This window comes from Spea bombifrons, chromosome 7 (genome assembly GCF_027358695.1).
Source record: "Spea bombifrons isolate aSpeBom1 chromosome 7, aSpeBom1.2.pri, whole genome shotgun sequence".
NCBI lineage: Eukaryota > Metazoa > Chordata > Amphibia > Anura > Pelobatidae > Spea > Spea bombifrons.
In genome coordinates, this window is record NC_071093.1 from 42,111,023 (window position 1) to 42,136,324 (window position 25,302).

The 25,302-nt window shown below is 46.0% G+C and overlaps 2 protein-coding genes across 2 annotated transcripts in view; one reads left to right on the top strand and one right to left on the bottom strand.

Annotated features, from left to right (window-relative positions):
* The window catches only part of CORO7 (coronin 7), a 48,078-nt gene that overhangs the window by 9,947 nt on the left and 12,829 nt on the right, over window positions 1–25,302 (top strand). Inside the window, exons 8-9 of the mRNA XM_053470656.1 lie at window positions 3,600–3,686; window positions 3,887–3,969. Coding sequence (XP_053326631.1) covers window positions 3,600–3,686; window positions 3,887–3,969 — 170 coding nt within the window. The remainder of the gene's footprint in view (window positions 1–3,599; window positions 3,687–3,886; window positions 3,970–25,302) is intronic.
* VASN (vasorin) lies at window positions 10,106–20,144 on the bottom strand. Its single transcript, XM_053470657.1, has 2 exons — window positions 19,920–20,144; window positions 10,106–12,874 (listed from the first exon to the last, which is right to left on the bottom strand). Exon 2 carries the CDS (start codon window positions 12,862–12,864, stop codon window positions 10,879–10,881), a length of 1,986 nt encoding a protein of 661 aa, XP_053326632.1. The 5' UTR covers window positions 12,865–12,874; window positions 19,920–20,144; the 3' UTR covers window positions 10,106–10,878.

A 25,302-nucleotide genomic window follows, 5' to 3' on the forward strand; every position in this document is an offset into this window, starting at 1 on the left:
GGCCACATCAGAAGCTCCAAACCGCCCCCCACACTAATATTTGGAATGGAATAGCCCACCCTCTCCTAATACAGATTCACCAGGACACGCATGAACCTTGTCCTAATACGCAGACACCGGGACACCTACCTCTCACCCCTCCTAATACACAGACACCAGGACACCTACCCCTCACCCCTCCTAATACACAGACACCGGGACACCTACCCCTCACCCCTCCTAATACACAGACACCGGGACACCTACCCCTCACCCCTCCTAATACACAGACACCGGGACACCCACCCCTCACCCCTCCTAATACACAGACACAAGGACACCTCCCCTCACCCCTCCTAATACAGAGACACCGGGACACCTACCCCTCACCCCTTCCTAATACACAGACACCAGGACACCCTCCCCTCACCCCCCTAATACACAGACACCAGGGAACCAACCCTTCACCCCTCCTAATACACAGACACCGGGGCACCTACCCCTCACCCCTCCCAATACAGGGACATCAGGACACCTACCCCTCACCCCTCCTAATACACAGACACCAGGACACCTACCCCTCACCCCTCCTAATACACAGCTACCAGGACACCCACCCCTCACCCCTCCTAATACACAGACACCAGGACACCCACCCCTCACCCCCCTAATACACAGACATCAGGGAACCTACCCCTCACCCCTCCTAATACACAGACACCGGGGAATCTACTTCTCCTTTAAATAAAACAATATCTCTGCACTATTGTGAGTGTATGAATGAGTTGTGTATCTGATATATATTTATATGACCCAGCGGTTTCATTTGGAATGATTCATCGCTCTTTTACTTTCCCGAAAAATAATTTCACAACTGCGCACCCGAGAAATGAAAACACGGTAACTCTGCCAGGGAGCCGACTAGTTACACACGAGAAACAAACGTCCGCCATTCTGAAAACAACACAAACATTGTGCAGGACACCGGCTGCGGCCAAGTACTGTATGTGTACTATACTATACTATATACTATACTATACAATGACAGCGCAACGTGCGACGGAACGCGGTATAAAGAACAGCACGATGCGACGGACACAGAATACAGCACAACACAGACCTACAACAGCACAGTGTGACGGAACACAAGTATGGAAAAGTACAGTGTTATAGAACACAGAACAACATGGTGTGACAGAATACAGGACAATGCAGTGTGACGGAACACTGAATAGATACAACACAGTGGGCAGAATATAGAACAATACACATTAACGCCTTCCCGTATTCCTTTAGCTCACCTTTCCTAGTCTCTCTCCTGCAATACTTTTATTAGTGTGGCTGCTCCATCCCTAACAGAAGCACTTTTACCTTTTACCTATTGTGTAATAAATCCCTCTAGATTGTAAGCTCTTTGATCAGGGCCCTCCTCACCTGTTGTCTCTGTAAGTCAATTTGTTATGTTACATACTACTTGTTGTGTCCTGTCCACCCATTGAACATCGCTATGGAATTTGATGGCGCTATATAAAACAATAAATAATAATAATAAGGAACCAACACAGGGCACTTGATAAAATCTTTTTTTTGTAAAGGGTTAACTTCCCGTAAAACTTGATGTAGCGGAATATGTATTCCAGGCCATCTAATTGCACCTACGTGTAATAAGGCACTCTGCTGACTCCTTATTAGTTTGTGGGGGGTGTATTTATTGAAGGGGGGGTCTGTGACAGTCACAGCTGTGACCCTGTTGGTGTTTCCCAAGGTTTTGATGTTGGCCCCCCGTGGAAAGGCTGGGATACGGTGTCTCTGTTACCATGACAGAGCTAACAATGGGGTCAGCTGCGGGAACGGAGACCGGGGTTACGTGCCATTTCTGGACTGTTCATATAGAAACCACCAACACCTCATTATCTGTAACTCCAAGCATCTGTGTGGATATAGTAATGTATGGAAAGCCAAGACCATCGGGACCTAAATGCCTGGGGGCCGCAATAAATGTTTAAAAAAAAAAAAGAAAGATGGGACGCAGGTCCTGTTTAGAAGTAGAATAATGATTTTTCCACACATTTTTTTCCTAAAACATAAGGGTTTATCAACTAAAACAAGTGATTTAAATAATCGAACCCGCTATGTGTTAGAAAGGACCAGGCCCGTCGGGTTTCTCCAAAAGGATGAGCTCCAGAGCTGGCCCTGCGTAATGTGCCGTTCAATCAGTGACGGGACTTCCAAAAATCATGATTTAACAATACAGGATACAGGGCCAGGCAGCGTTAGCTTACAGGGGCCAGCTTTTTATAACATATACCGAAATTTGGGAAAGAGTCCTGTAGCCCCTCCAGCCAACTCCTGCTTTAGGGAATAAACCCCAAAGTGTATTAAATGAACATATATATATATATATATATATATATAAAATATAAACTGTGTGTGTTTGTATAACATCCGCGTGAGCTGCTCAGACCACGTCCTCTGCATTTTACCTAATTGTCTAATGAGGGATACAGGTAGAAATGACATCCTTGGATAAGCTGCTGTGATGTCAGAAGTCACAAATCTAACGATCCATTATTCCAACCCAATATTTCAAAAGGGGCAAAGCCCGTGATCCCTCCTTTTGAAAGGAACCCTGATCCAGAAACGCCAGAAGATATGGGACATTCTAGTAATCTGTAATACGTGGGATCCCGATATCACTCATCCCATGCATTGTTTGGACCCAGGCAGCAGCGCGGACCCCGCATGTGTGCCGAGTTCTAATTATAGTCTGTGTGTTTTTTTTCTGTCCCCCTCTGGCTCCAGGAAATGTGTGGGATCGGAGGGTTTGGGGTTGTGGGAAGTTAAGATTGCTCTGAGATCCTGGCTAAATATAGAAACAGCGAGATCCCATTCCATTCAGCGCTCTGGGGAAGGGGTCATCATCCTGCGTACTCACACAGACTCCTAATATGATTTATATAGTATATATGGTATATAGAGGTATGGGGGAACATACGCAGGCAGCCAGGTTAGCCTTTATGTACTTTCAAAAGACCAACCCTGACAATGTGTAAATATATATGTGTGTGTGTGTATATATTATATTTATATATATATATATATATGTATATATATCTTTTAATATATCTTGTAATTATATATATATATGATATGTGTGTATGTGTTTATATATATAAATGTGTGTGTGTGTGTGTATATATATATATATATATATATATATATATATATATATATGGGTTGATCATCCTCTGACATATACGTACTCTGCCAAAAGCTGTTTATTTACATTTTAAATTAGCAATCACACACATGTATGAATGTATACACACACACTCATGTATCCGCCAATATTTATATGTTAACACGTACAGCTCACGCAAAGATGTAAATATTTTTACGCACACACGCCGCCCATGTGCAGATGTGTACAGATACACGCATGTAAAGCTTACTCAGCTGCTGAATATACTTCCAGACTTTAATCCATTAACAGGTTTGATCCCGCGGAGTCTGTTTATCTTTGCTGTTCATCCATTGCTTTGTGTGTCCAGAACCAGACCGTCCGAGAGCACAAGGAGCTGTCGCTTTTTTATTATTATTATTATTATTTTATTTTTCAGGACACACAAGGCCATGATAATAACAAGGACTCTCGGGTACAGTGGACGAGTTCCGGCAACCACCTGTTAACATCGGGATTTAACCAGGTATGTCCCCCGAGGGCCACGGCCTCACTTTGTTGATGGGTGAGATGTTAAAGGGACCACGCAGCTATCGTATGGATTTAAAACATATGACGGCCGGAGTGTCCCTTTAAGCTTATTTCTTCTATGTGCTATATTTTATGTTTTTTTTTTCCTCTCGCACGCTCATTTCTTCTCTGTTTTTACCCATTTTATTTTCTTAGGTCCGGGAGCGAGAGCTGCTGCTTTGGGATCTTCGGAACTTCAGCCGCCCATCGGCAACCTTCTCGCTGGATGCCTCCTCAGGGTAGGAAGCTGTTTTCTTTCCAAGATCCTTAGATATTTTTTTTGTAAATGTATTTCATGGCTTCGTATAGACATCCCGTGCACGAAAGCTTCAGGATAGCGTAATGCAGCCCCGCGTTACAGCAAACAGAAGCTTAAAGGTTATATGGGTTTTAAACCCAAAAGGCTTGCAGCATTTAAAAAAAACAAAATTCAAATAGCACCAGCCTCTTTGAGCATTTTTATTCCTAGACAACCAGTCAAACTATTTGTGTTATCACAGCCCTAAATCACTTGGAAAACATGATGGACTAAAGGGTTAATTCGGATAAAATGGGTAAACACTGGAGAGTAAACATTCAGTGCAACTCCAGGAGATAAGACTTCCAACTCCCATTACATGAAGAGGTTAATTTAACACTCTGACCCTCAAAGACATTAGGGGGTGGGGGAGAAGGGGCATGGGGTACTTGTATTCCTAAAACATAAATAATATCGGCTTTTATAGGTTTACTACACAGCAGTCCTGTCCCTTTAAACCATACACTCTATTAACCCTTTTAGTGCCAGACTGTTAATGCTATGCATAAATCTGAGACTTTTGCTACCTTGGCATTGATGGGAGTCATAGTCACTCTGTAAGACATTACAGTATAGTCTGCAAGTATCTTCACTAGTTTGTTAGGGCAGAGCATTGTGGGAGTTGTAGTTCACAGACAGTTCAGACACACGGTTAACCAATCTTTATGGCATGCTAAAATCTGGCAGAGAGAAGCCAGAGTCAAACCGCTATCCCTAACCGACCTTAACTAATATTTAAAGTATAAATACAGACTTAAATTACACGGCGGCATGAAAAGTACAACCTGCAAGCGCAGCAAAACCAGAATAATAAGTGCAAACGCAGCAAAACCAGACGGCGGAAAACCTGCGGATACATTTTACGACGGGCTGTGGGTTCTGTATCTTCAGAAACGTCGAATGCCGACCCGTGCTGGACCTGTAGAAACAGAAAAGTTACCGGGGAGCAATTCAAACGTTAAACTCTGCTAATGTTTTTAAGGTTAATTTAGTAGTTTTAGGGGTTTTTTTTTGTATTTTTATTAATGACACAGTGACTTGGCATTGAAAACATGTTAAAAAGTACTAAATAGGCTTTTTTTTCCCCCTGTTGTTTTTTATATACTGGGACCGCTATATATTGTTAGTTTGATCCATGCAAACCCAGGCTGTTCGGAGAGGTCGCGCAGGTAGAATGTTGGTACATTTTGTATCGCATTACTCTAGGCAAGAAGCCAAAGCAAAGATTAGAGCCGAAGGGAATGTGTTTCCCATTTTATTAATAGAGGAGGAGGTCAATTGGCCTGGGGTGCGTTTGATGGTCATTTAATATGAAATGTGTATTTTTGGGGGTCAAAGGTCAAATGGCCCCTGGCTACTCTTTCTTTGCAGCTTATTTAGGGTTTCTGTGGCCACACAGTGAGAAGTATTTACTGAAACACAGAACTTATTTACTCTGGTATTTGGGATAATAGTCATCTGTATGTAAGTAAACCACCAGGAATCTATGTTTATATGTGGGGTATGCCCTTTTGGTACAGCAGTTATAGGGCGAGGGGTCCTGTAATAGAGCAGTGATAGGTACGGGGCAGTTATAGGGCGAGGGGTCCTGTAATAGAGCAGTGATAGGTACGGGGCAGTTATAGGGCGAGGGGTCCTGTAATAGAGCAGTGATAGGTACGGGGCAGTTATAGGGCGAGGGGTCCTGTAATAGAGCAGTGATCGGTACGGGGCAGTTATAGGGCGAGGGGTCCTGTAATAGGGCAGTGATAGGTACGGGGCAGTTATAGGGCGAGGGGTCCTGTAATAGAGCAGTGATAGGTCCGGGGCAGTTATAGGGTGAGGGGTTCTGTAATAGAGCAGTGATCGGTACGGGGCAGTTATAGGGCGAGGGGTCCTGTAATAGGGCAGTTATAATGGGGTGGTACACATACACTCTCTCACACATTTTCTAATTTTTCACCCAATTCTTGATTCTGTTTCTCTCACCCTTTTCCCCCATTCTGTCTGCTTTACCTCTCTCTCTTGTTACCTTTTATCACATTACGCCTCTCACTCTTCTTTTCCCAATTCATTTTGTCTTTTGGACTTGGTTTATTTAATGGGGTTCGGATAGAGGGCCATCGCTATGGTAACGGTTAAATAAACAGACCTGTACGGAATTCTCATTTCCAGCGCCTTTTGGTGATATAATAACACCTTCAGCACCGTCAGGATGGCGCCCGCGGAGGGGTGAATCTTGAATTTCCACTGCGCTCTTAACCATTTCCATGCCAGGGGTCTGCACTGCAAACTGGTCACAGAACAAGTAAATGGTGCCAAAGGGTTCGGCAAGCCATTCGCCTTTGCGTATAGTACTCTTGCCCCTGAAGGGTTAAAACCTTGCCCTCGATGGCTGTCCCGGTGGGACCTGTCCAACCCTACAATTATACCAGAAATAAGTTTTCCTTTTCTCCGCTTACCTCACCCCCACTCCCTCCCTGTCTCTCCAAGCTCTGGCAGATTTTAATGTCAGCGCAGAAATGGCTCCCAGATGCTGAACTTGGTCTGCTTAGTGGATGAGATGGCGGAGAACCTGAAGCATTACCTCATGGGAGAAGGTTAACCCCTGTAATGCTGGAGGACATGTTTGAATTGGTTTTAATGCTACAATGGGTGGCAGAGGCACTTTTAAAAGTGATCACAGGCAGCAAAGCAGCTGCTAGAAGACGGGTTAATGGAGGCGCACTAAGCAGTACTGGCAGGCAAGAGGTTAATGAAGGAGTGCACTGCAGTACCTGGCAGGCGAGAAGTTAATGGAACAGTGCTCTGCGGTACCTGTTAGAAAATGGGTTACTGGTGTAATGCCCTACAGTACTGGCAGTCAAGGGGTTAATGGTGTTCTGGGGGTACCTGGCACACCAGTGGTTAATAGAAACGGTGTTCTGCAGTACCTGGCAGGTAAGGGGTTAATGGAGCCACGCTGTTCAGGTCCTCGGGTTGATGGAGTGGCACCGCTAGTCCTTGGCTGCGTCCCAGGCCGCAGAGAGTTAATAACAAGAAATAAGAGAGCTTTGTGCCGGGGCCGATATCCCAGCATGCCGTGCAGTCCAGAGTCTGGTTTTTAATTTGAGGCTAAAAGTTGGCGCAGGTTTGAGGGATTGGAAGAGAGACGCGTCCAGAGTGAAAATATTTACACAGCAGCAAATTCCAGCAGGAATCCAGGGGCCTGCGTCTGAGAGCCGAACAAAAGGCCTCATTCTGAGGGCTCACTCCACGGTGTGCCTCACTCACTCCCCTATAGTGTGCGCCACTCTCTGACTTCCCTATACAGCTTGCTCCACTCATTCACCTGTACTGTGTGCTTCACTCACTCGCTTCCCTATACAGTGTGCTTCACTCACTCGTTCCCCTATACAGTGTGCTTCACTCACTCATTCCCCTATACAGTGTGCTCCACTCCTTTCCCCCCCTATTCTCTGTGCTTTACCTCCACCCCATGGAAACCAGAACCTATAAGATATATAATTAATTTGTTTGTAATGAGGCTTGGAATAGAGGAATATTTTCCTTTTCCCAGCCAGTTATCACCAGCTACAGATATCACGTCAGCCGAGGTCCTTCACATCCTACAACCCCCAACATTTCTCTTCTCATTATACTCATTATACCTGTTATTTACTCATTAAACGTGTTATTTACTCATTATACCTGTTATTTACTGAAATGAAGCTGCCTGTTGACCACATTAGAAGCGCCCCAGATACCCCAGAGTGAGAAACTCCAGTGTTTTGCTGGCTCTAAGCCGGCTCACTTAGTTGTGCCGCTCTGTCAGTGTGAGTGTTGCTCAGATGGTGGAACCGTGGTAAGAGCTCCTTGAGTAATGTCCAAGACACGTGCCATATCCCAGGCATGCGTACATTTCTTCACTGTATTAACCTCTACTACTTCTCCTGGAAGGCTCTTCTCCATAATTCTTTATGACCTATGACCTCTCATCCTTGGATTCCTCCTCACCTTCAATATACCTCTCTTTCCTCTCTCACACACTCCCTCTCTCCTCTCTCACACACTCTCTCTCTCCTCTCTCACACACTCTCTCTCTCTCCTCTCTCACACACTCTCTCTCTAGCCATCACCCCCGAGACCCTGACCTAAAACCTTAGTAACGCCAGCAACTTCCCCATGTGATGCGCTCACTACAGTTATTTATTGTGTTTAGTGCCCGCATTTAATATCAGTTCAGGTTTACACTGAAAGGACACAAAACCTCCGTACGGTCCAGGTGTAGAACCGGCGGCAGTCTTTCTTTGCCCCCATTTTGCAGATCTCCTCTCTCGCTCTCTCGCTCTCTTTCTCTGCAGTCTGTTTTTTTCCCCTGTCTCATGCCTCTGTTTTTTCTGCCCCCCACCCCCTTGATATTCGGATAATATCTCTCTCTCCTTCACAGAGAGACCTTTCTTTCCTTGTAATATAAAACATCCCCTCAGGATGCACACACCTGCCTCCCCTCCCTGCAGCTCGCTCCCCGCACGCTCGCCATAGATTAGCCGACGACCTCCTGCCCGGTCGGGATAATCACTTCCAGATCCCCCCCCATCCCCCTGCTCTAGATTACCCCCACACACCAGAACTCTGCCTGTGTAGGTTCAGCTCATTCGTGCTGAAAGGACTTTCTGGCAGTAGTAGGTCAAGAGAAGCGGTAGTGTTGCACCCATCAAAAAAATTTAAAGAAAAACTCCGGTGAGAGACATCTGAAATGAATTTTAGCAAGCCTTCGCCCTCCCCTGTCTTAATATAAGTCAGTCCTCCAGAGCCACAAACGCTGCAGGAATTATATGAATCCCCCGAAAATAAATTCTTCATCAATTCTTAGTTGAGACGCCTTCGCTCAAGTCGGGATATCCAAGAAATTGTGGCCCTCGAGGGCTGGAGTTAGACGGTATGCAGCCTAGACCCTCTTGGGTCTTTAGTGTTACAGGGTTAGCTTAACCCTCAACCCTTGACCATTTTGAAGGGAATGTATTTATGCAGGCGGGGGGTCCATGCCTTTTGCCCTACCTAGTGCCTGTAAGGCTCATACAGTGGCTTTCATGAAAGGGTGATGCTCTCCAGGGCACTTGAGAAGGGTGGCTTTGCTTATGGGTTTTCTGGAGACCCCATGACTCCAAAAAGCACAGATACAGGTTCTGCATCAGGATACATGAAAACGATTTGGTCTGAGCGTCAACTGGAAACGTTGAGGCAGAATAGAAGTATGGTAACCCAATACCTTCTCTCTCTTTCTAGAAGAGTTAACCTTTGAGGGCCACAAGCATATTGCAGATTTTAATCCCCCCACCTCCACGCCTTTCCTGCTCTGAAAATGGGACTTTCCAGATTCCTCGGTTCTTCTATGAGGTCCCACGTACCGCCCCCCCCATCCCTTCCACCGGGGAGATTTTGGTCTGATTGCTCCAACAGATGAGCGGATACCTCGGTTTTCCCCTTACTTTATAAGTAGGAAAAAATGAAAGTGAGGTCTTGGCAGACGGGAGGACCCGTTAAGGGATACATACCATTTCATAGTGCGTGTATGCGTGTGTGCTGCCTAAGGGTTATTGTAGAACAGAACTGCCCAACCTGAGCCAAGATGTGGCCAACAAGTCTTCCAAACGGCTTCTAGACTGTCTGATGTCTCTAAAGAGCCTAAAATAATATTTTTTTGGGTGCCCAGCACCGGCAGAAGCTTACATATGGTAAACTTCTGTAGATGACCCCTATAGATGCTTTTTGGGACATCACCCTTAGCCACCTGGATGCAGTATACCCTGTGCGCATTAAGCAGACACGTCATGAGTTGTGTGGCTCCGTGTGTAGATCATGCATTGATATATATACACCATGTTGTGTAAAGAAGCTAGCTGACAAAAATAAATTTATTACTAAGTCTCTTACTCATTTATTTGGTAATTTGTTCTAAAACCTGCTGAGAAAAGAAGAGGAGAGTTGGAAACGAGGTTCATGGCAAGTTGAGTGTTCTATTTGTTAACATCTTTCTAATTGTTGTTACATGATACAGATTCCACGTGAGATTCCATTATTGAGCCTCATCGAGATAAAAACCACAAACACCAGGGTTATAAGAAAAATTCAATTTTTATTACATGGCGGCTGGTCCCATATCCTTGTGCAGATCGCTACAATATGGCGCCACCTTGTCCAGCAATCGGTGCCTTGTACAAAAACAACCCCAAATTAATATGACACTTTATGTTAGACCAGCCTAGATATTAACATCTTAGTTTTGTAAAGTATTGGTGGTGGGGGGGTACATTGTTCTGCCAAAATGTATAAGTTTGTACTAGGCAGCAAAGACCTCGAGCATCTTCTCTTCTACTCCTTTTTAGGGGCGTTCAAAGCACCCCGGTAGTTCTCAGTGCATGAGCCCCCTAAGCTTTAGTCAAAGGTTGGGCAAAGTGCATCCCTCTTGTTTTTGGCAAACTACGAATCCCATGATGCCACGGGGCTGCAGATTGGGCCCTTTATCACGCAATTGTTTGCCAGACAGCAATGATCTCATACGCCCTTAGTATGTTTAATTAAAGTTTGTAAACAGGTTCGTGTAGAACATACCAAGGTAAGGTCTATAATGCGAGAAGCTGGTTTCCTCGCCTCCAGTTGAGTTCTCTGTCAAGCTGTCATCAATAAGTTCCTGAACAGAGTACTTTGTTTTTGGAGGAGAACTGATTCCTCGTTTAAAGGTCCTTAGACAGCACAGCTGTTCCTGGGCATGCCACCCAGTAAGTTCAGACCTTATGGCGGAGGGAAAGTATTTCAGGTCTTTTCCCTCTGTTTGATACTGAATTTGGTCCAAGGAAGGTAGTTGGCACACAAAGTACCAGCATTCCTCTTAGAAATATGAGTGAGGTAGCCTACCTATAGTGTGGTCGTTGTTGTTCCCAAGCCTTGTAGGATCCATGAGTGGCTCCTCCGATTCCACGCCTTTCCTCTGTGGCCCAACTGGACTCTCAGACAGTTTTTTAAGTTCCCCCTTTCCATCTAGGCCTTTTTTTACTCCTTCCATCTCCAGAGGCCCCGCATCCTCTCCTGCGTGGCCCTTTCTGTTTCGTCTCTTTGCATAACAAATTGCACTTGCCACGGCAATGGACAAGAGGATGCCGGCAGCCACCGCGGGCACTAATACTAGAGTCAGGTTGCCATCTTGTGTGTGGTTTACATGGGCACTGGATTGTGGTGATTCTAATGCCGTCTGAGCTTCTGTGCACAGCTCATCATCAATACCCCCCTCGCCAAGAGTTCCTAGGCAAAGCTTGTAGGTGCTGTTAGGTGCGAGGGCCCTGACGGTGTATTCAGAGAGAGCCGGAGGTAGACTGTAGATAAGAGGTCGGCGGTCTGACCCAGAAAGGTTCCTAAGAGTGAGTTTGATTCCCCGTATATGTTTTTTGGTTCGACTGTAACTTTGAAGGTCCACTTGGATGGAACTGCCTGTTACGGCGAGAATTTGTAGCTGTAGGGAAGGCTGTATGGAAACCGGAGCCGTTGTCAGAGTGCCCATCTCACAATACACACCATAAAATCCATCAGGGCATTCGCAAACCACTTCTCCATTGTGATCAAGATGGCAAATGCCATCGTTTAAGCAGGTGTGGGGTGGGCACTGCTGGTCTTTGAAACTGAACTGATCTGTAGGAATTGGGTCTTCTTCAGTCGGGTGGTCGGATAGAGTGGTGGTGGTGAGGGATGTGGTGGGTTCATCTTTAGGCGACGGCATTGTTGTCGTTGGCAAAGGAGTGGTGGTGCTGGGTGTCATAGTGGTAGGCACAAGGACTGTTGTCGGAGCTGGGCATCCATACTCAAAGTCACGTAACTGACGCAAGATCTTGCCGGCATTCTTTGGGGGGAAGTGGCAACGAGTCTCGTCTGAACGTTGCAGATTGACCCCACTGACCCTGAGCCATTCAGCTAACCAGCCCAGTAAGCACACGCAGTTGAAAGGATTTTGCGCTAGGCTTAATGAACGTAGACGAGGGCAAGAGCTGAATAGCCCCTTTGGAAGAGTGTGTAGGCTTAGCCCACTTAAATCCAACTCCTGTAGTGCAGGGTGGCTTGAGAATTCATCTGTTTGTAGTTGAGAAATGCCAGTATTGCCAGCTAAATTGAGCTTAGTTAAATCACGCAGCCCAGAGGGCACCCTGTCGAGATTATTTTCGGAGAGGTCGAGTTCATGAAGATTTTTGAGGCCATTGAACAGTTCTTCTGGGACCTCATTCAACCCAAGACCAGCCAAGCGAAGGGTCTCGATGTTTGTTGCATGGAAGACGCCGGTTTGGATGGAAGTGATTGCATTGTAGCTTAGATCTAGTAGCAGAAGTTGAGGCAGGGAGAACGCTGGAGGCTCCATCAACAAATTACCCCTCAATTTAAGTTCTAACAAGTTCTCAAGGCCCTTAAAAGCATCTGGGTGGATGCTGCGAATGCGGTTTCCATTAAGGTAGAGTCTTTCCAGCCTTCCCAGCCCTTGAAACGTATCGTCGGAGATCTCACTCAGTTGGTTGGATGAGAGATCCAGGTTGCTGAGGTTTGCCAAGCTCTTGAAGACTCCACCAGGCAGACTAGACAATTGGTTGTGTGACAGATCTAAAAGTTGCAAGTCCCACAGGCCGTTGAAGCTACTCTCTTCCACGGAGCTGATGCCATTCTCAAAGAGGTAAAGGTTAATGGTGTTCTGGGGTACCCTGCTGGGGAAGTTGTGATTCTTGCGACTGAGGCAGAAGACGGTCCGCGGCTGGTTGCACTGGCAACCTCCGGGGCAACTCTGAACGAGTTTGCAGTGTACGGAGATCAGTATAACAACCCACACCTTCAGAGGCAACATGATTCGGTGTCTGGAACAAAAAAAAAAGAACCAATTATTGTCAGCAACATTCTTGTAACATTGAATTCAGTGCAAGTTTACAAGAGACTGTGTTCTTTGCAACGCTGTATGGGTTGATTTACCAAAAGCGATCAACGGTTTGAATGCAGATCTGCAGTATCGTTTTCCTTTTAGGATCCAGAATGAAATGGTTAATTTCTTGTTTTGTCCTTATCATTTTTGCCTTAATGACCTTTCACCTCCAGCTTAAGGAAGGCTTGTGCCTGTCAGACCATGCCCTCTATGAATAAACAGAGTCCCTCTGGTATGCAGACCCCTGCCCCTTCCTATCTGTCACTTTTCAGAAGGTGACAGAAACAAACAAAGAACTCATGGCCCAGGTAGGCCACCTATTGTGAAGTCCTAGGCTTTTAACTCCGTAAAAAAAACAAAAAAAAACAATCCCTTTTAACCTATAGAGTGCCAGAAAATCTGCTCAGGGCTTGTGCTAAGTACTGCGGCACTGCATGGGACAAAAGGGGACACTGATATCCCCCAGATATCTGTGCACGTGCCCGTACGTGTAGATATCTGTGTTCCTGTGCCAGTACACGCAGTGTTAACACGGGCTTCGCTAAGAAGCAGGTAATATTCTAAGGAATGTGCAGCTGGGGGGGACGGAGGTGAGAGCAGCGGAGGGGATACCAGAGGAGTCAGGCCAGAGATGTTGCAGATGGTGAATGGGGAGGAGGAGGGCTGCCTGGTAATTAGCATCTGGGGGGGGGGGCGCACATCTTGTGTGTCTGGAAATGAAGTTGTATGGGTGGGGGGGGGGGGGAGTCCTGTCTGGAGAGACAAAAATAAACCAGCCTAACTTTTTTTCTTTTTAGAAAATACTTTTTGAAACAATCAAGAATTATAGTTATTATTGTTATTTATTGACTTATATGTAGCGCCATCATATTCAGTAGCGCTGTACAATGGCTAAACAGGACATAACAATGGTAAAGAGGTCCCTGTTCAAACAATCTAGAAGAAAAAATTCTAGGAGCCGGCAGCATATATTTTTGATGAGGTATACAGGAGAGAATGTTTATTTTGGCCAAGGGGCTGCGGTATCTTGATTTAATCCGTACATTTTCCGTACTTCTCGAAAAAGTGTGATTTATACCCACCTTCCCTATGCGGCAGGACAGTGCCTGTCTGGACAGAAGGAATGTCCTAAAAAGGGTCCTATTAAGATAATGCATATGACTTTGCTGCCCTGGGGGGTCTTGGTACCATCTGCAGCCATTAAACCCTGCAGGTCGCTACATGCTGGACCTTCTGATCTGCAGAGCCAGACCCTCCCTCCGGAATATACGACCAGACATAACCCTTTGGGGACTGTAAAGACTCCCAGGAGGCTCAGCCAAAGATATGGCCAAGAGGTTGCCATTTTAGTGCTGGAGCAATTGGCTGAATGGGTTCAGTGCCAGCTATTTTATATACCATTTAGGACCAGACTATCCCTCCTCATCATTTATCTGCACCCCCAAATCCTTTAAAGGATCCCTCGTAGCCTTTTATTACATTCTCTATTTAATCGGGGGGGGGGGGGGGGAAACAACCAGCGGAAAAATCCAAAAACTCCATTCTATGATAACTTACGCTCGTGCAATAAATGAGCAGCAGGGCCCCCATATATTCCCCCATCAGTTCCCCTATGTCAACATTTGAACAGTTGGAGTGACCTTGAACAGTTGGAGTCACCGGGAGGTGAAGGGGTTAACACCACAAAAGCCTAGGGTCATTGAGCCCAGCTCTGTTCCTAGATAAGGAGAATAAACTTTTGGCCGGTGACACAGAGACACATCACCCGCATTCCCCTTCTGACAGTTTTCTGGAGAACATTGCTCATTAACAGCCTATCCCGACGTCTGTACATCATCACACATATACCGCTAATTATCTGATAGGTAGCAGAGCATCGCACCCTTACCCCTAATTATCTCATTGGATGTAGAACTTTCTGCAGAAAGTTTCGTATTAGCATATTAGCATGTCCTGCCCCACTAGTCCTAAAAATCCCCTTTCGAGCAGCAGTGAGTGAAGTGCGAGGTAAATATAGTGCGTCAACCCTTCGTTAGCCAAGAGATTTGTGCATTAACACTGTGCAATCCAATAATCCATCGTGTATTGTACAAAAACATTCACCAAGAGGGTGGTAGATAAATGGGACAGCCTCCCATCAGAAGTGGTAGAGGGTAGAAGATAGTGAGGGTATTAAACATGCATGGGATAGACATACGGCTCCTGAATCTAAGACGAGACCAACGACTGATTAAGGTTTGAGTCTTTACGTACGGACTAACGGGCAGACTACATGGGCCAAATTCTAAGTTCCTATGTTTCGTGTACGTCGGTACCCTTTAAAGATCTGTATATAAGCCCTCTGCATTCTTCTCTCATTCCCATATGGCTAAAAAGTACATCTGACGAGGTAAATGTTACCTGACCTTTGTTCCATGTGATTGGATGGGGAAGAACCTTCCCTTTACAGCATTTTACTCTCTGGTCAACCGGTCCAAGGAAACAAAGTAACCCCCCTCCATAGCTTTTATATCATAAATACAGTTACAGATCACCTACGGAGACGGGGAAACGTATACACGTATGTGCACATTGGCTTCTAACACAAAGCTCCCTTTCATAGGCGAGAAAAGTTTGTTTTACTTTCTAATTTCCTGGTAGTCTCCACCAAACCATTTGCCCCGATATCGCCGCTGGCTAAAGACGGCATGAACCCGTCTGATTTCCAGATTGCAAAACAAGGCTTATTATTAGAAATAAAGGACGTCTATGTCTCTGATGCAATCGCTGGTTGTCACGTTCCGTTTGCAGACGTCCGGACAGGTAGAGCAGCCTTTCGGGAACGTCAGTAGCTGTGTGTTTTGGCAGTAAAGTGACAGCAGCGTTAGATGTTTCTTTATATTAGCGAGATGCGTGGAAGAGGAGGAGGAGGATCACATAAGATCCTTTGTTATAAAGCCTGGTAGTTAACGCACATTATTTATTTTACAGCATTAAAAACAGTCCCCCTCCCGCTAATTAAATCTGGCCTTGTCTCCTAAACTGCGTTTCCACCGCTGAGAATAAGTGATTTGCATATAGGACCGGGCTATGATGTCACACAGCGACTGGGCAACAAATGCATTCCGAAGAATGTTTCTAGCTTGAGTATTCCGGCACCTGATGGGGTCTTTTGTGAATAGACCCCCTAAAAGATATCCGCCTTCCTGCCCCACTAAGAAGGAGTTAGTGAACTCACAAACTTCTGGATGACATCACTAGCTAAGAAGTCTGGGAAGACATTAGAATTCTGGATAGGTTTTTTTTTGTTTTGTTTTTAATAAAAGGAAAGAGTTTTCATTTTCTTTTTAGAATTTGCTTTTTTTTTTTTAGCGGATGGACAATAAAAAAGGGACTGAAATATAATAAAAAGAAGAGAAGGATGGGTTAAACTGTAGGAGGAAAGACCCGACCCCCAGTAAAGTAGGTAAGGCAGATATGATGCATAAGAAACAGGAATTCATAAGGAGGAGGAAGATTTCTAAATTTTGACATTTGCCAAATGTGCTTCTTGAAAGAGTCCAGATGTTTGGGTTTTGTATGATTTGCTGATCTGAAATCCCCCTGCTGGTGACATCATTTAGCGGGTGATGGACTGTTGACATAACCTATTTGCATCACAGCAGCTCGCACCCAGTACACCCATGCACTGCTGAGTTTTTTTTTGGGGGGGGGGTGTATCCGGAGCATTTGTCTTGACAATTAAACATGTGGGGTTGTAATTTGGGTGGCTTGCTTTGGTCGTTGCCATGTGATGACATCATAGGACATGGGGCAGTATGGATGTAGAAGTAGTCAACCTTGGCCCCTTTAGCCACTGTTGAGGACAACTCCCTTTGTGCATCGCTGACTGAATTTGACAGCAGATCGGCCCCATTCGGCCCCCGTCTAGTCGCCCGTTTCTCCTGCTGTAACGACTCAAACCTTAATCAGTCGTTGGTCTCATCTTTGATTCAGGAGCCGTATGCCTATCCCATGCATGTTTAATACCCTCACTGTATTACCCTCTACCACTTCTGCTGGGAAGCTGTTCCAACTATCTACCACCCTCTCAGTAAAGACAGTTTAGAGAGTTGTGATCTACAGCAGACCAGAAGCCATCTGACACTAGTTATGGGAAGAGAGATTGTAACAGGAGGTAACATTAGCGTTTCTGTGAGGTAATTGTATATGTCATATTAATAAGCACGACCCGTTAAACACCGCTCGGTGAGTGATGGATTCCCCTTTGTGGATCGCCGGTATCCGCCATCATTTTTTTTTATAGTGGTAGAAACCTGGTTATTTCTTCTTCCCTACGTTCTCACTTTCTACAATGTCCACAAGCATGATAGGAGTTGTAGTTTTCAACAATCAGTGGTGCTATATTTATACCTCCTCTTCTGCTTCCTAAAACCACTTACCCCTATTTACTGCTACAAGAGCTACTACTCCCTCTTTTCACCCCCTCCTTTTGTTTCAATTACCCATTCTACTCCTTTAGATTGTAAGCTCACGAGCCAAGCCCTGCATTCCTGCCAGGAACGTTGTGTAACAGTATCAAGCGGGTATATATCCGTACACACGAAGCTCACCCAGGAGAGATTCCGGGCATCACATCACAGGCCACCCTCCACACCCAGTTTGTAATTGCGAGCTCTCCCCGCGGTTCAGCCGCAGAGGCTGGAATGAGTTCTGGATTTGGCCGCGCTCTTATATCACCCGCCCCTCACCAAAATAAACATGGGGCTCTCGGGGGACAGAGCGCTGCCAATGTCTGACCCCCCCCCGGCTCTGGTGGCTGACCGGAACCTGCGCGGCCCCCGACCCCCGGATCTGCTACTGACAGTGAGCATGATATGATCAGGCAATGCAGCCATGTGCCTAAGGGGGTCACAAATTAGGGGGTATCTGGGTACCCTTTGGGTTTGGATTGTAGAACCGGTGGGTTCTGGTTATTCGTAGTATGACCCCCTGCCCCAATCGATCCCACCAGGGTATTTAAACATTTCCATCAGGTCAGAGATTAACCATTAACCAGAAGCTTTCACCTGACACCACTCCGCTCGAGATGCTGGCCCTTTGAGTGGGCTCTGGGTGAGTGCCCACCATCCCCTTTGGATCACCAGGCTCTTTGCTGCCAATGCGTTTTGCATAGGGGTGCAAAACTATGAACACTGTAGTCCTGCCTGAACTATAAATGCCCCCTGTGTCTACCACCCTAATCATCGGTGTTGCCCCTGCATGACCCTCGGCACATCCCCCCTCCTTGGATCCTCTGCATACTGTCTGCATGACTTAAGAATAATCACTGTACCGTAGTTTGCCTCAAACCTGGCTTTTTCTACCCGTTTTCTCTGGCATTAAAAGGAATCTGCTTATTAGACCAGTGAAGGGTTAATGGTTAACCCTTATTTGGCCCAGAGGAGCCAGTAAAGTATTGTTGGCCGGGAAGAGATTTAGCAGTAGAATCTCCTGCTCGGTTTGGCTGAGAGTGCTATGTGTTGTAGTTCACAGAACCCTTGCAACAAAACAGTCTTTGGCTGACTGAGCGTGATAGGAGTTGTAGTCTACGGTAGCTAAGCTGCCCAAAGTCTACACTGCAAATCTATAACCCCCCGGGCAATCGGGTAATAATTCCAATTAAAACCCCCAATCGATGGAAGTTTAAAGGTCGCTGAGGGGGACGTTGGCTGGAAGAGCGTGCTAGGAGTTGCACTCCACTGTGTCTGGAAGCTGGCACAGGCATAGCTTAAGATCTAAGATGCTGGAAAAGGATTAAAAGACACGGCGAATAAAAGATGGGAGTGGGGGCCGAGCCGGAGAGGCCAAAGAGGGGTTAGGCTTCAGAGAGGCACCTGGAGGAGAAGCAGCGAGTGGGAGTGGGAGTGCGGGTCGCTGCCGACCCTGGGCTCCCATAGATATTTCCTGTGCAGGAACTTTCAAACAAAGCCCAGGGACTAGAAATCTCAGCGGCGGCGGGCGCCCCCAGGCCCTGCAGGCACAGGAGCTCGCGGGGAGCCTTGTACCGCTTCCAAGCAGCTTCCTCCGCTGCTCGCTGTGTGTGGGAAGCAGACGGCCGTCTGTGTGCGCTCCGCGCCTGCGTATTGTCTGCAGGCAGCGCTTCCCGGCTTGTGTACAAAGTGTGTAATGATATTTGTGTAGCTCTGTTTGTACACTCGTGTCATTGCCTACACGTCTTTCTTGCTTCTGTCCGTCATTGATCGTGAACGTCCGTCAGTCTCTCCTTTGTGTGGCCATTGATAGGGCCGAGCAAATGTTTGCGTGTCTGGAAACCTATTTGTATCTCTGTCTGTCGTTGTGTCTAATGACTAACAAAATGCAACATTGTAGCTGCCCGCACACACACACACACACACATACACTTTAACTCCCAGTGTCCATTTATATTTGGCATTTAGGGGGTTAAGACGGCAGATTCTGCATGAGAATCTGGAGTTATATAGAGATTGGGGACCCAGATAGAGACACTGCCAACAGATCGGCCCCATTCGGCCCCCCGTCTAGTCGCTGTAGAGACTCAAACCTAAATCAGTCATTGGTCTCATCTTAGATTCAGGAGCGATATGTCTATCCCATGCATGTTTAACTCCCCTCACTGTATTACCCTCTACCACTTCTGATGGGAGGCTGATCCACTTATCTACCACCTTCTCAGTAAAGTAAAACTTCCTTGCATTGCATGCAGTAATAACATCAGATGCCATTGGGCGTATTTAATTACATCAAAGTAAAAATAAAATCCCTTTAACAAGCCGACAAGCTGAAGTCGTGGGGATGTTACTAGGTAATACACACAGCATAAGAGCTGGACGTCGCACCTTAGTACATCTCACTCTTTGTCTGAGAGTTCAACTCCCTGTTCAGGTCTGGCTGAGATTGCTGGGAGCTGCAACCAAAACAACTGGCAAAGTATTTAAAACTGCACAAGGAATGTGAGGTTTTTGATCAGGCAGAGCTCTTACCGCGATCGGGAGATGTCCAGACGGTGAGGAATATGTCAGATCCGCGCTCCTCTCATCCCAAATTGTCCCGTCCTGTGGCTTTTCCTCTGTGCTGCCGACTATCTTTCTACTCCCGGCTTTCTTCCTTCACTCCTTCTTTCCTCCAATCACCCCAGTTGTTGAACTCTACCTCTCGCTCCCTCTCTCTCTGTGGCCGGGGAAGTGATCATTTCAACTATTCCTGTGCTATTTGCCTGGGGCTAGTGGAGGCGTCACCGGGGGCGGGGCTAAGCCTTTCTCCTGCGCTTGCCGTGAAGCTATTGGCCTGAATTAACCCCCCCTTAGCCCCCCCCCTTTACCTTACACAGACTGACCACATACCTACACAGATGTTTGATCAGCTCCAGCAATGCAGAGCAGAACTCCCACTAAACAACCAAACAGCGAGGCGTGCGGCGAAGTGTTAGCTCAAATATACCCAGGGATTTCACAAAAGAATACGAGAGCGGAAAAAAGAGCAAGGGGGACGTTATCTGAATCTGAAGGGTGGGGAATTTGGGCATTACAAACTCTCCTTTTGCAGAAAAGGGTGGTGGGTGCATGGAACAGCCTTTCAGCCGAAGCTAATACAGTAGCAGGGAAAAGTATGTAGGCTTGGGGCTGGTGGAAGAATCACGAGTTGGGTTCAACATTAAGAAAAAAAAAACGATAAAGGTTTTTAAGTAGGAAATAGGATAGGGGGCAGGTTATTGGCTCTCATCATATGATCCATCATTTTATGTACCCACTAGAAACATACATGACTGTTTGGAGGCATTTTCGATTGGATCAGTTTGATGCGGCTCCGTGCACAGGTCTAAAAATGTGATTCTAGCACAAAGTTTTAAAGAATGTGGTCTTATCACCATGGCAACCACTGCAGTGGTCCAAAGCAAGAACATTGCTTTGGTCGCCATGGCGATAAGACTGCTTTGGTTACTTTGTACCTGATTCACTTTTGATATGGAATCCCATTGTGTTCTCAATAGTTGGGGATGCCCTTTAAACGGGCCGTCAAGGTCGGAGAAGTAGATGTGCAGTCGTATAATCTTTCAAGACGTCCGCGTTCCCTTAAGGACGCTATAACGTGTTTATTCGCAAACGTTAAATACGTTTAACGGAAAGCAAACCTTCTGGATAAAAGCAAAAAAAAATAGGGAGGTTATACATATGGACCAGACGAGAGGATGGGCTGAGTTTCTGACTTTCAGGGTACCTATGAGCTCCAATAATATTGGTAAACAGGGGCTTATTAACTAAACTGTGAGTTTGCAGGCGCACACAATGGCACATTTTAATTCTGTCTTAAGCAAGTCAGCCCAGTGTTACTTGGACCAGGCAAGGGTTGGCCCTTCATAAAGCATAGTGAAGTTGATATATTTCACCTCCTGGCTTAGTGAAGAGACCCCATGGTGCCCGTCTGCGTGCATGTCCTTTGGGCAATACATTAATCGGGCATTCAAACAGTTAAAGACGGTTAAAGTTAAACACCCCCCCCCATTTCTGTTCTGGATAATAATAATAATTACGTTCCCTCCCTGACTAAAGCAGCGTTGGTGGTTTATAGCAGGTGATAATAGCTGATCTCACCGTCCGACCTGTGAATGTTCTGGATAAGTACAGCCAGTCCCCAGACGTATTGCGCAACCGCGACTGTTATTCCGCCGGCGCTTCTAGAAGAGAACGCGGGGCTTCCCTGCCACCACTAGATGCGGACCTTCTGGAAATGAATGCCAAAGCCCATTGTCACAGCTCATAGTTACATAGTTACATAGGCTGAAAAAAGACCTGCGTCCATCAAGTTCAGCCTTTCCTATATCTGTTAATTTGTTGCTGTTGATCCAAAAGAAGGCAAAAAACCCCAGTTTGGCTCGATTATTATTTTTATTATTTATGGATACATATAAATTGCCATCATATTCCATAGCTCTGGATCCTTTCCAGGCTCCTCTAAAGCTGAGCGAAGGGATATCTTAAAGGTCCGATTGGAGCGTATGGAGGCTTCTGCCCTGGTTTTGAGGGCATCGTGAGGATTAGATGGAAGTGTAGTAGAACTGGGTGGGGTGGCTTTCTGACACGTTAAGCATTGGGTGGAGACGCTTGCATTGTTTGTGCTTTACCATGCTTCGTACATCTGCTTTTCCTTGTGTAGACGATGCAGTTTTATGGTTTAAGCCAATAAAAAAGGGTGAGCCAAAAGGGAGGGGTCCCGACGCTTACCGTGGCCAGTAAAACCACGGAGGATGCTAGGTCCCTGGTGGACAGCGTGATGGCATTCGGTGGACCATACCATTATTGTGACTTCATGCTGTGCTGCCTTAATGGGCAGCCCCACCATTCTGATTGTTGCCGACGGTGCCCAAGGCTCACTACAGGGTCACCGTTCAGCAGGGTCACCATTCAGCAGGGTCACCATTCAGCAGGGTCACCATTCAGCAGGGTACCTGCGAGGGCGTCCGTCTTCACTGCCAGGAGAAGACATTTTATAGCGACACCGCTGGATTGTCAGCAGGAAGGTTAGCAGCTCTCCCCGCAGCCTCCCAGGTGCGTGCTGCATCTTGCCAAGTTTCTGCGTGACATTTTTGGGACCGGCTGGACCTGTTCTGTGCGCCGGGGACAGCAGGTGCAGCACGCGTGTGTCACAGTACTGACACATCAACAGGTGTGTTCAAGGGGGGGGGGATCGCTGCGATTGCTCATCACAAACATAGCTCTGTCTGCCTTCAATAGATTCGGCTATTAAATATGTCATGCCTCGGCAAAGAAGAAAGACCGGATGACAGCCGAGTGATATAACCGCGTAGCGCTCGAGACGCGCACCCTTTCCCGTCTCCTCAACCCATCACAACTAAGATAACTTATTAACACTCCCTATATCAGGGTGTTTAGTGTAGCTGTGTGGCAAAAAGTGGCAAAACTAGAATATTAATTTATGGTCTTGATATTTTCTCCCCTTCACCTACAAAAGGCTGCCTGAACCAAATAAAGAGTCATAGTGATATAATAATGGGGAGACATCAATATATATATATATATATATATATAAAGAAAGAAAATATAACTTTTTTTTATTTACTGTTTAAATTAAGGTTTATGCATTCATGTTTTTTATAAGCATTCCATAAAAAGTAAGGTTATTTAACTTTTGTTCTGTGCCATTCAACGACAGTACCGGTGCTGGCAGGGTCCATATAATGTGGAGTTTAAGATCTGACATCATGTTTTGGACATTCTGGTTACCGGCACCGTCGGCGAACGGATCGGCCCATCTGGACAGAGAGAGAAGACAGGCAGCTGGAAGTAACTTTGCTTTTAGTATTGAATACCTGGAATCGCCATATCCGGTGCGGGGATATGCGGTGCGAGGGTTAAAGAGAACGCCCGGGACGGGCATGAATGCCGCAGTTCAAACATTTTCACCATTTCAGTGAGTTTAAGAAAAACACAGATGGAGAGTTTTGATGCTGGCCGCGAGGAGCCAACGCTGAGCCTTAACAATGGTGTCTTTATGTTATCAGTGGATTTAACAAAGTACAAGACGTTGGCATTTTACTCGGAACAAGAGGTCAAACTGCGAAGATGGGTGCAGGGGAGCGGGCGAGAAGTGAGGAAAACCCAAAAGGCGGAATCCGTGCCCAATGAACGTGTCGGACCCTCACAGATGCCCCCGCTTACAAGTACCCATCCGGATACAAAGATAATTATAAATAGAGGGAACACAGCAATGAGGAGAGCGTAATTGTGATGTCTCTGTTTTCTTTTTTTGAAAGGAATGGTTGCGGAAGCATGGACTAGAACAGCCGTCCAGCAGAGGTGGCAATGTAACATATTGATAGAAAAGCTTGTGCTTTTTCAATAGGGTTGGACAGGCTGAATGGACCATTGGCTGCTTTTAAAACCCCTTTTCTTTTTTTTTTGGGTTAGAAGGCTTAACCACCTTCATATTAATGGGGTCTCTTTATAGGGGACTTCAGCCGTCGCTGCTGGAGCTGAACCTACCGGGTGGAACCGCGCGGCCTGCCACCGACTAAATGGCATGGCTGGCATTGATCCCGGGGCCCAGGCTCTATATTCTGCTTGGGTTTTCTGCCGGTAACTGGAAAGTAGTTACACGGCTGACGGTTCATCCGCCGGTGCCCCGGGAGGGCCACAATTTGCTTTGTGTTTCAGTCTTCTTGCTGTGAAACCTTTTGAACGGGTCCAGCTGAAAACTGACTTACGAGGCTTTTCTCCATGCCAGAAAGTACATTAAATGGCCGTGAGCTGGTGATGGTTCAGTGATTGGTCACTGCAAATATTAAAGGGACAGGCAAATATTTTTTATAAATTGTATTAATCATATATATTTTGGATTTTACTTTCATAGTTGCCAGCAGTCCCGAGGCAGTCCTGATGCTCGCCTGCAGCCTTCCGTGTCATAGAATGAGCAGCTTTTTTTTTTCAGCGAAACCCTACTTTATCTGCAAGAAAATAGCTATAAGTAAAGCAAACATACTTTTGCTAAGCTGATCCCTTAAAATAAATGAATTAAAATGTATGGAGGTATGTATGTGTCGATACAGCGAATGAATGATTACTCACCTGTCAAGCAGGGTGAGGTTCTGCAAGCTTCTTTCCTTTCATCCAGAGATGCAGAACTGGGTAACAGGTGAAAAGTTATTATTTCCAAGTAAAAAAAAAAAAAAAAAAAGTCAAACATTTACAATGTTACCATGATTTAAGTCACCGGCGCGTCAACATTCCCTGCTCGTGGGTTTTAACTAGTCATATATGATCAAAGTAGGCCGGTGCTTTATTGGTGAATGATTATCTTTGAAGTAGAGATCTGATCTGTCATATGGAGCAGGATAGAGCGGTCACTTATAGAACGAGGCAAGTCCTATGTCACGGAGATATGTCACGTATAGAAGAAAATTTAGCTGCCAGTCACCTATAGAATGTGTTTTATATATATATATATATATATATATATATATATATATATATATATATATAATTTCTATCCATACAAGAGACGGCAGGACAAGCTCTCCTCCTGGTTTATAGGCGACCGCTCGGTGTATTTGTACTTTGTAGCAGATCAGTCTCTTTTTTCTCAGTTGTGTCTCCGTATAGGTGTGATGGCGTGTTAGGGATGATGCATTGGGGTAGTTGCTGTCGGGGTAGGTGACAGGTGGCTGCACTTCCTCACGTTAGCAGGGCAGATAGCTCTGTGTCCCACGGCAGTTCCCTTTTCTCATCCGCCTTCCATCTGTATCTAACCGAATAACCCTCATATAAATGTCTGCTCACATCTATCTGTCTTGGGTATTTATATGTATGGTGGGTGGGGGCTGGGATTTTACTTGAGCGTGTAAGCTTTGAG

Excerpts from the sequence above, each read along its gene's own strand:
- VASN (XM_053470657.1), bottom strand. The coding sequence starts at position 12,864 with ATGTTGCCTCTGAAGGTGTGGGTTGTTATACTGATCTCCGTACACTGC.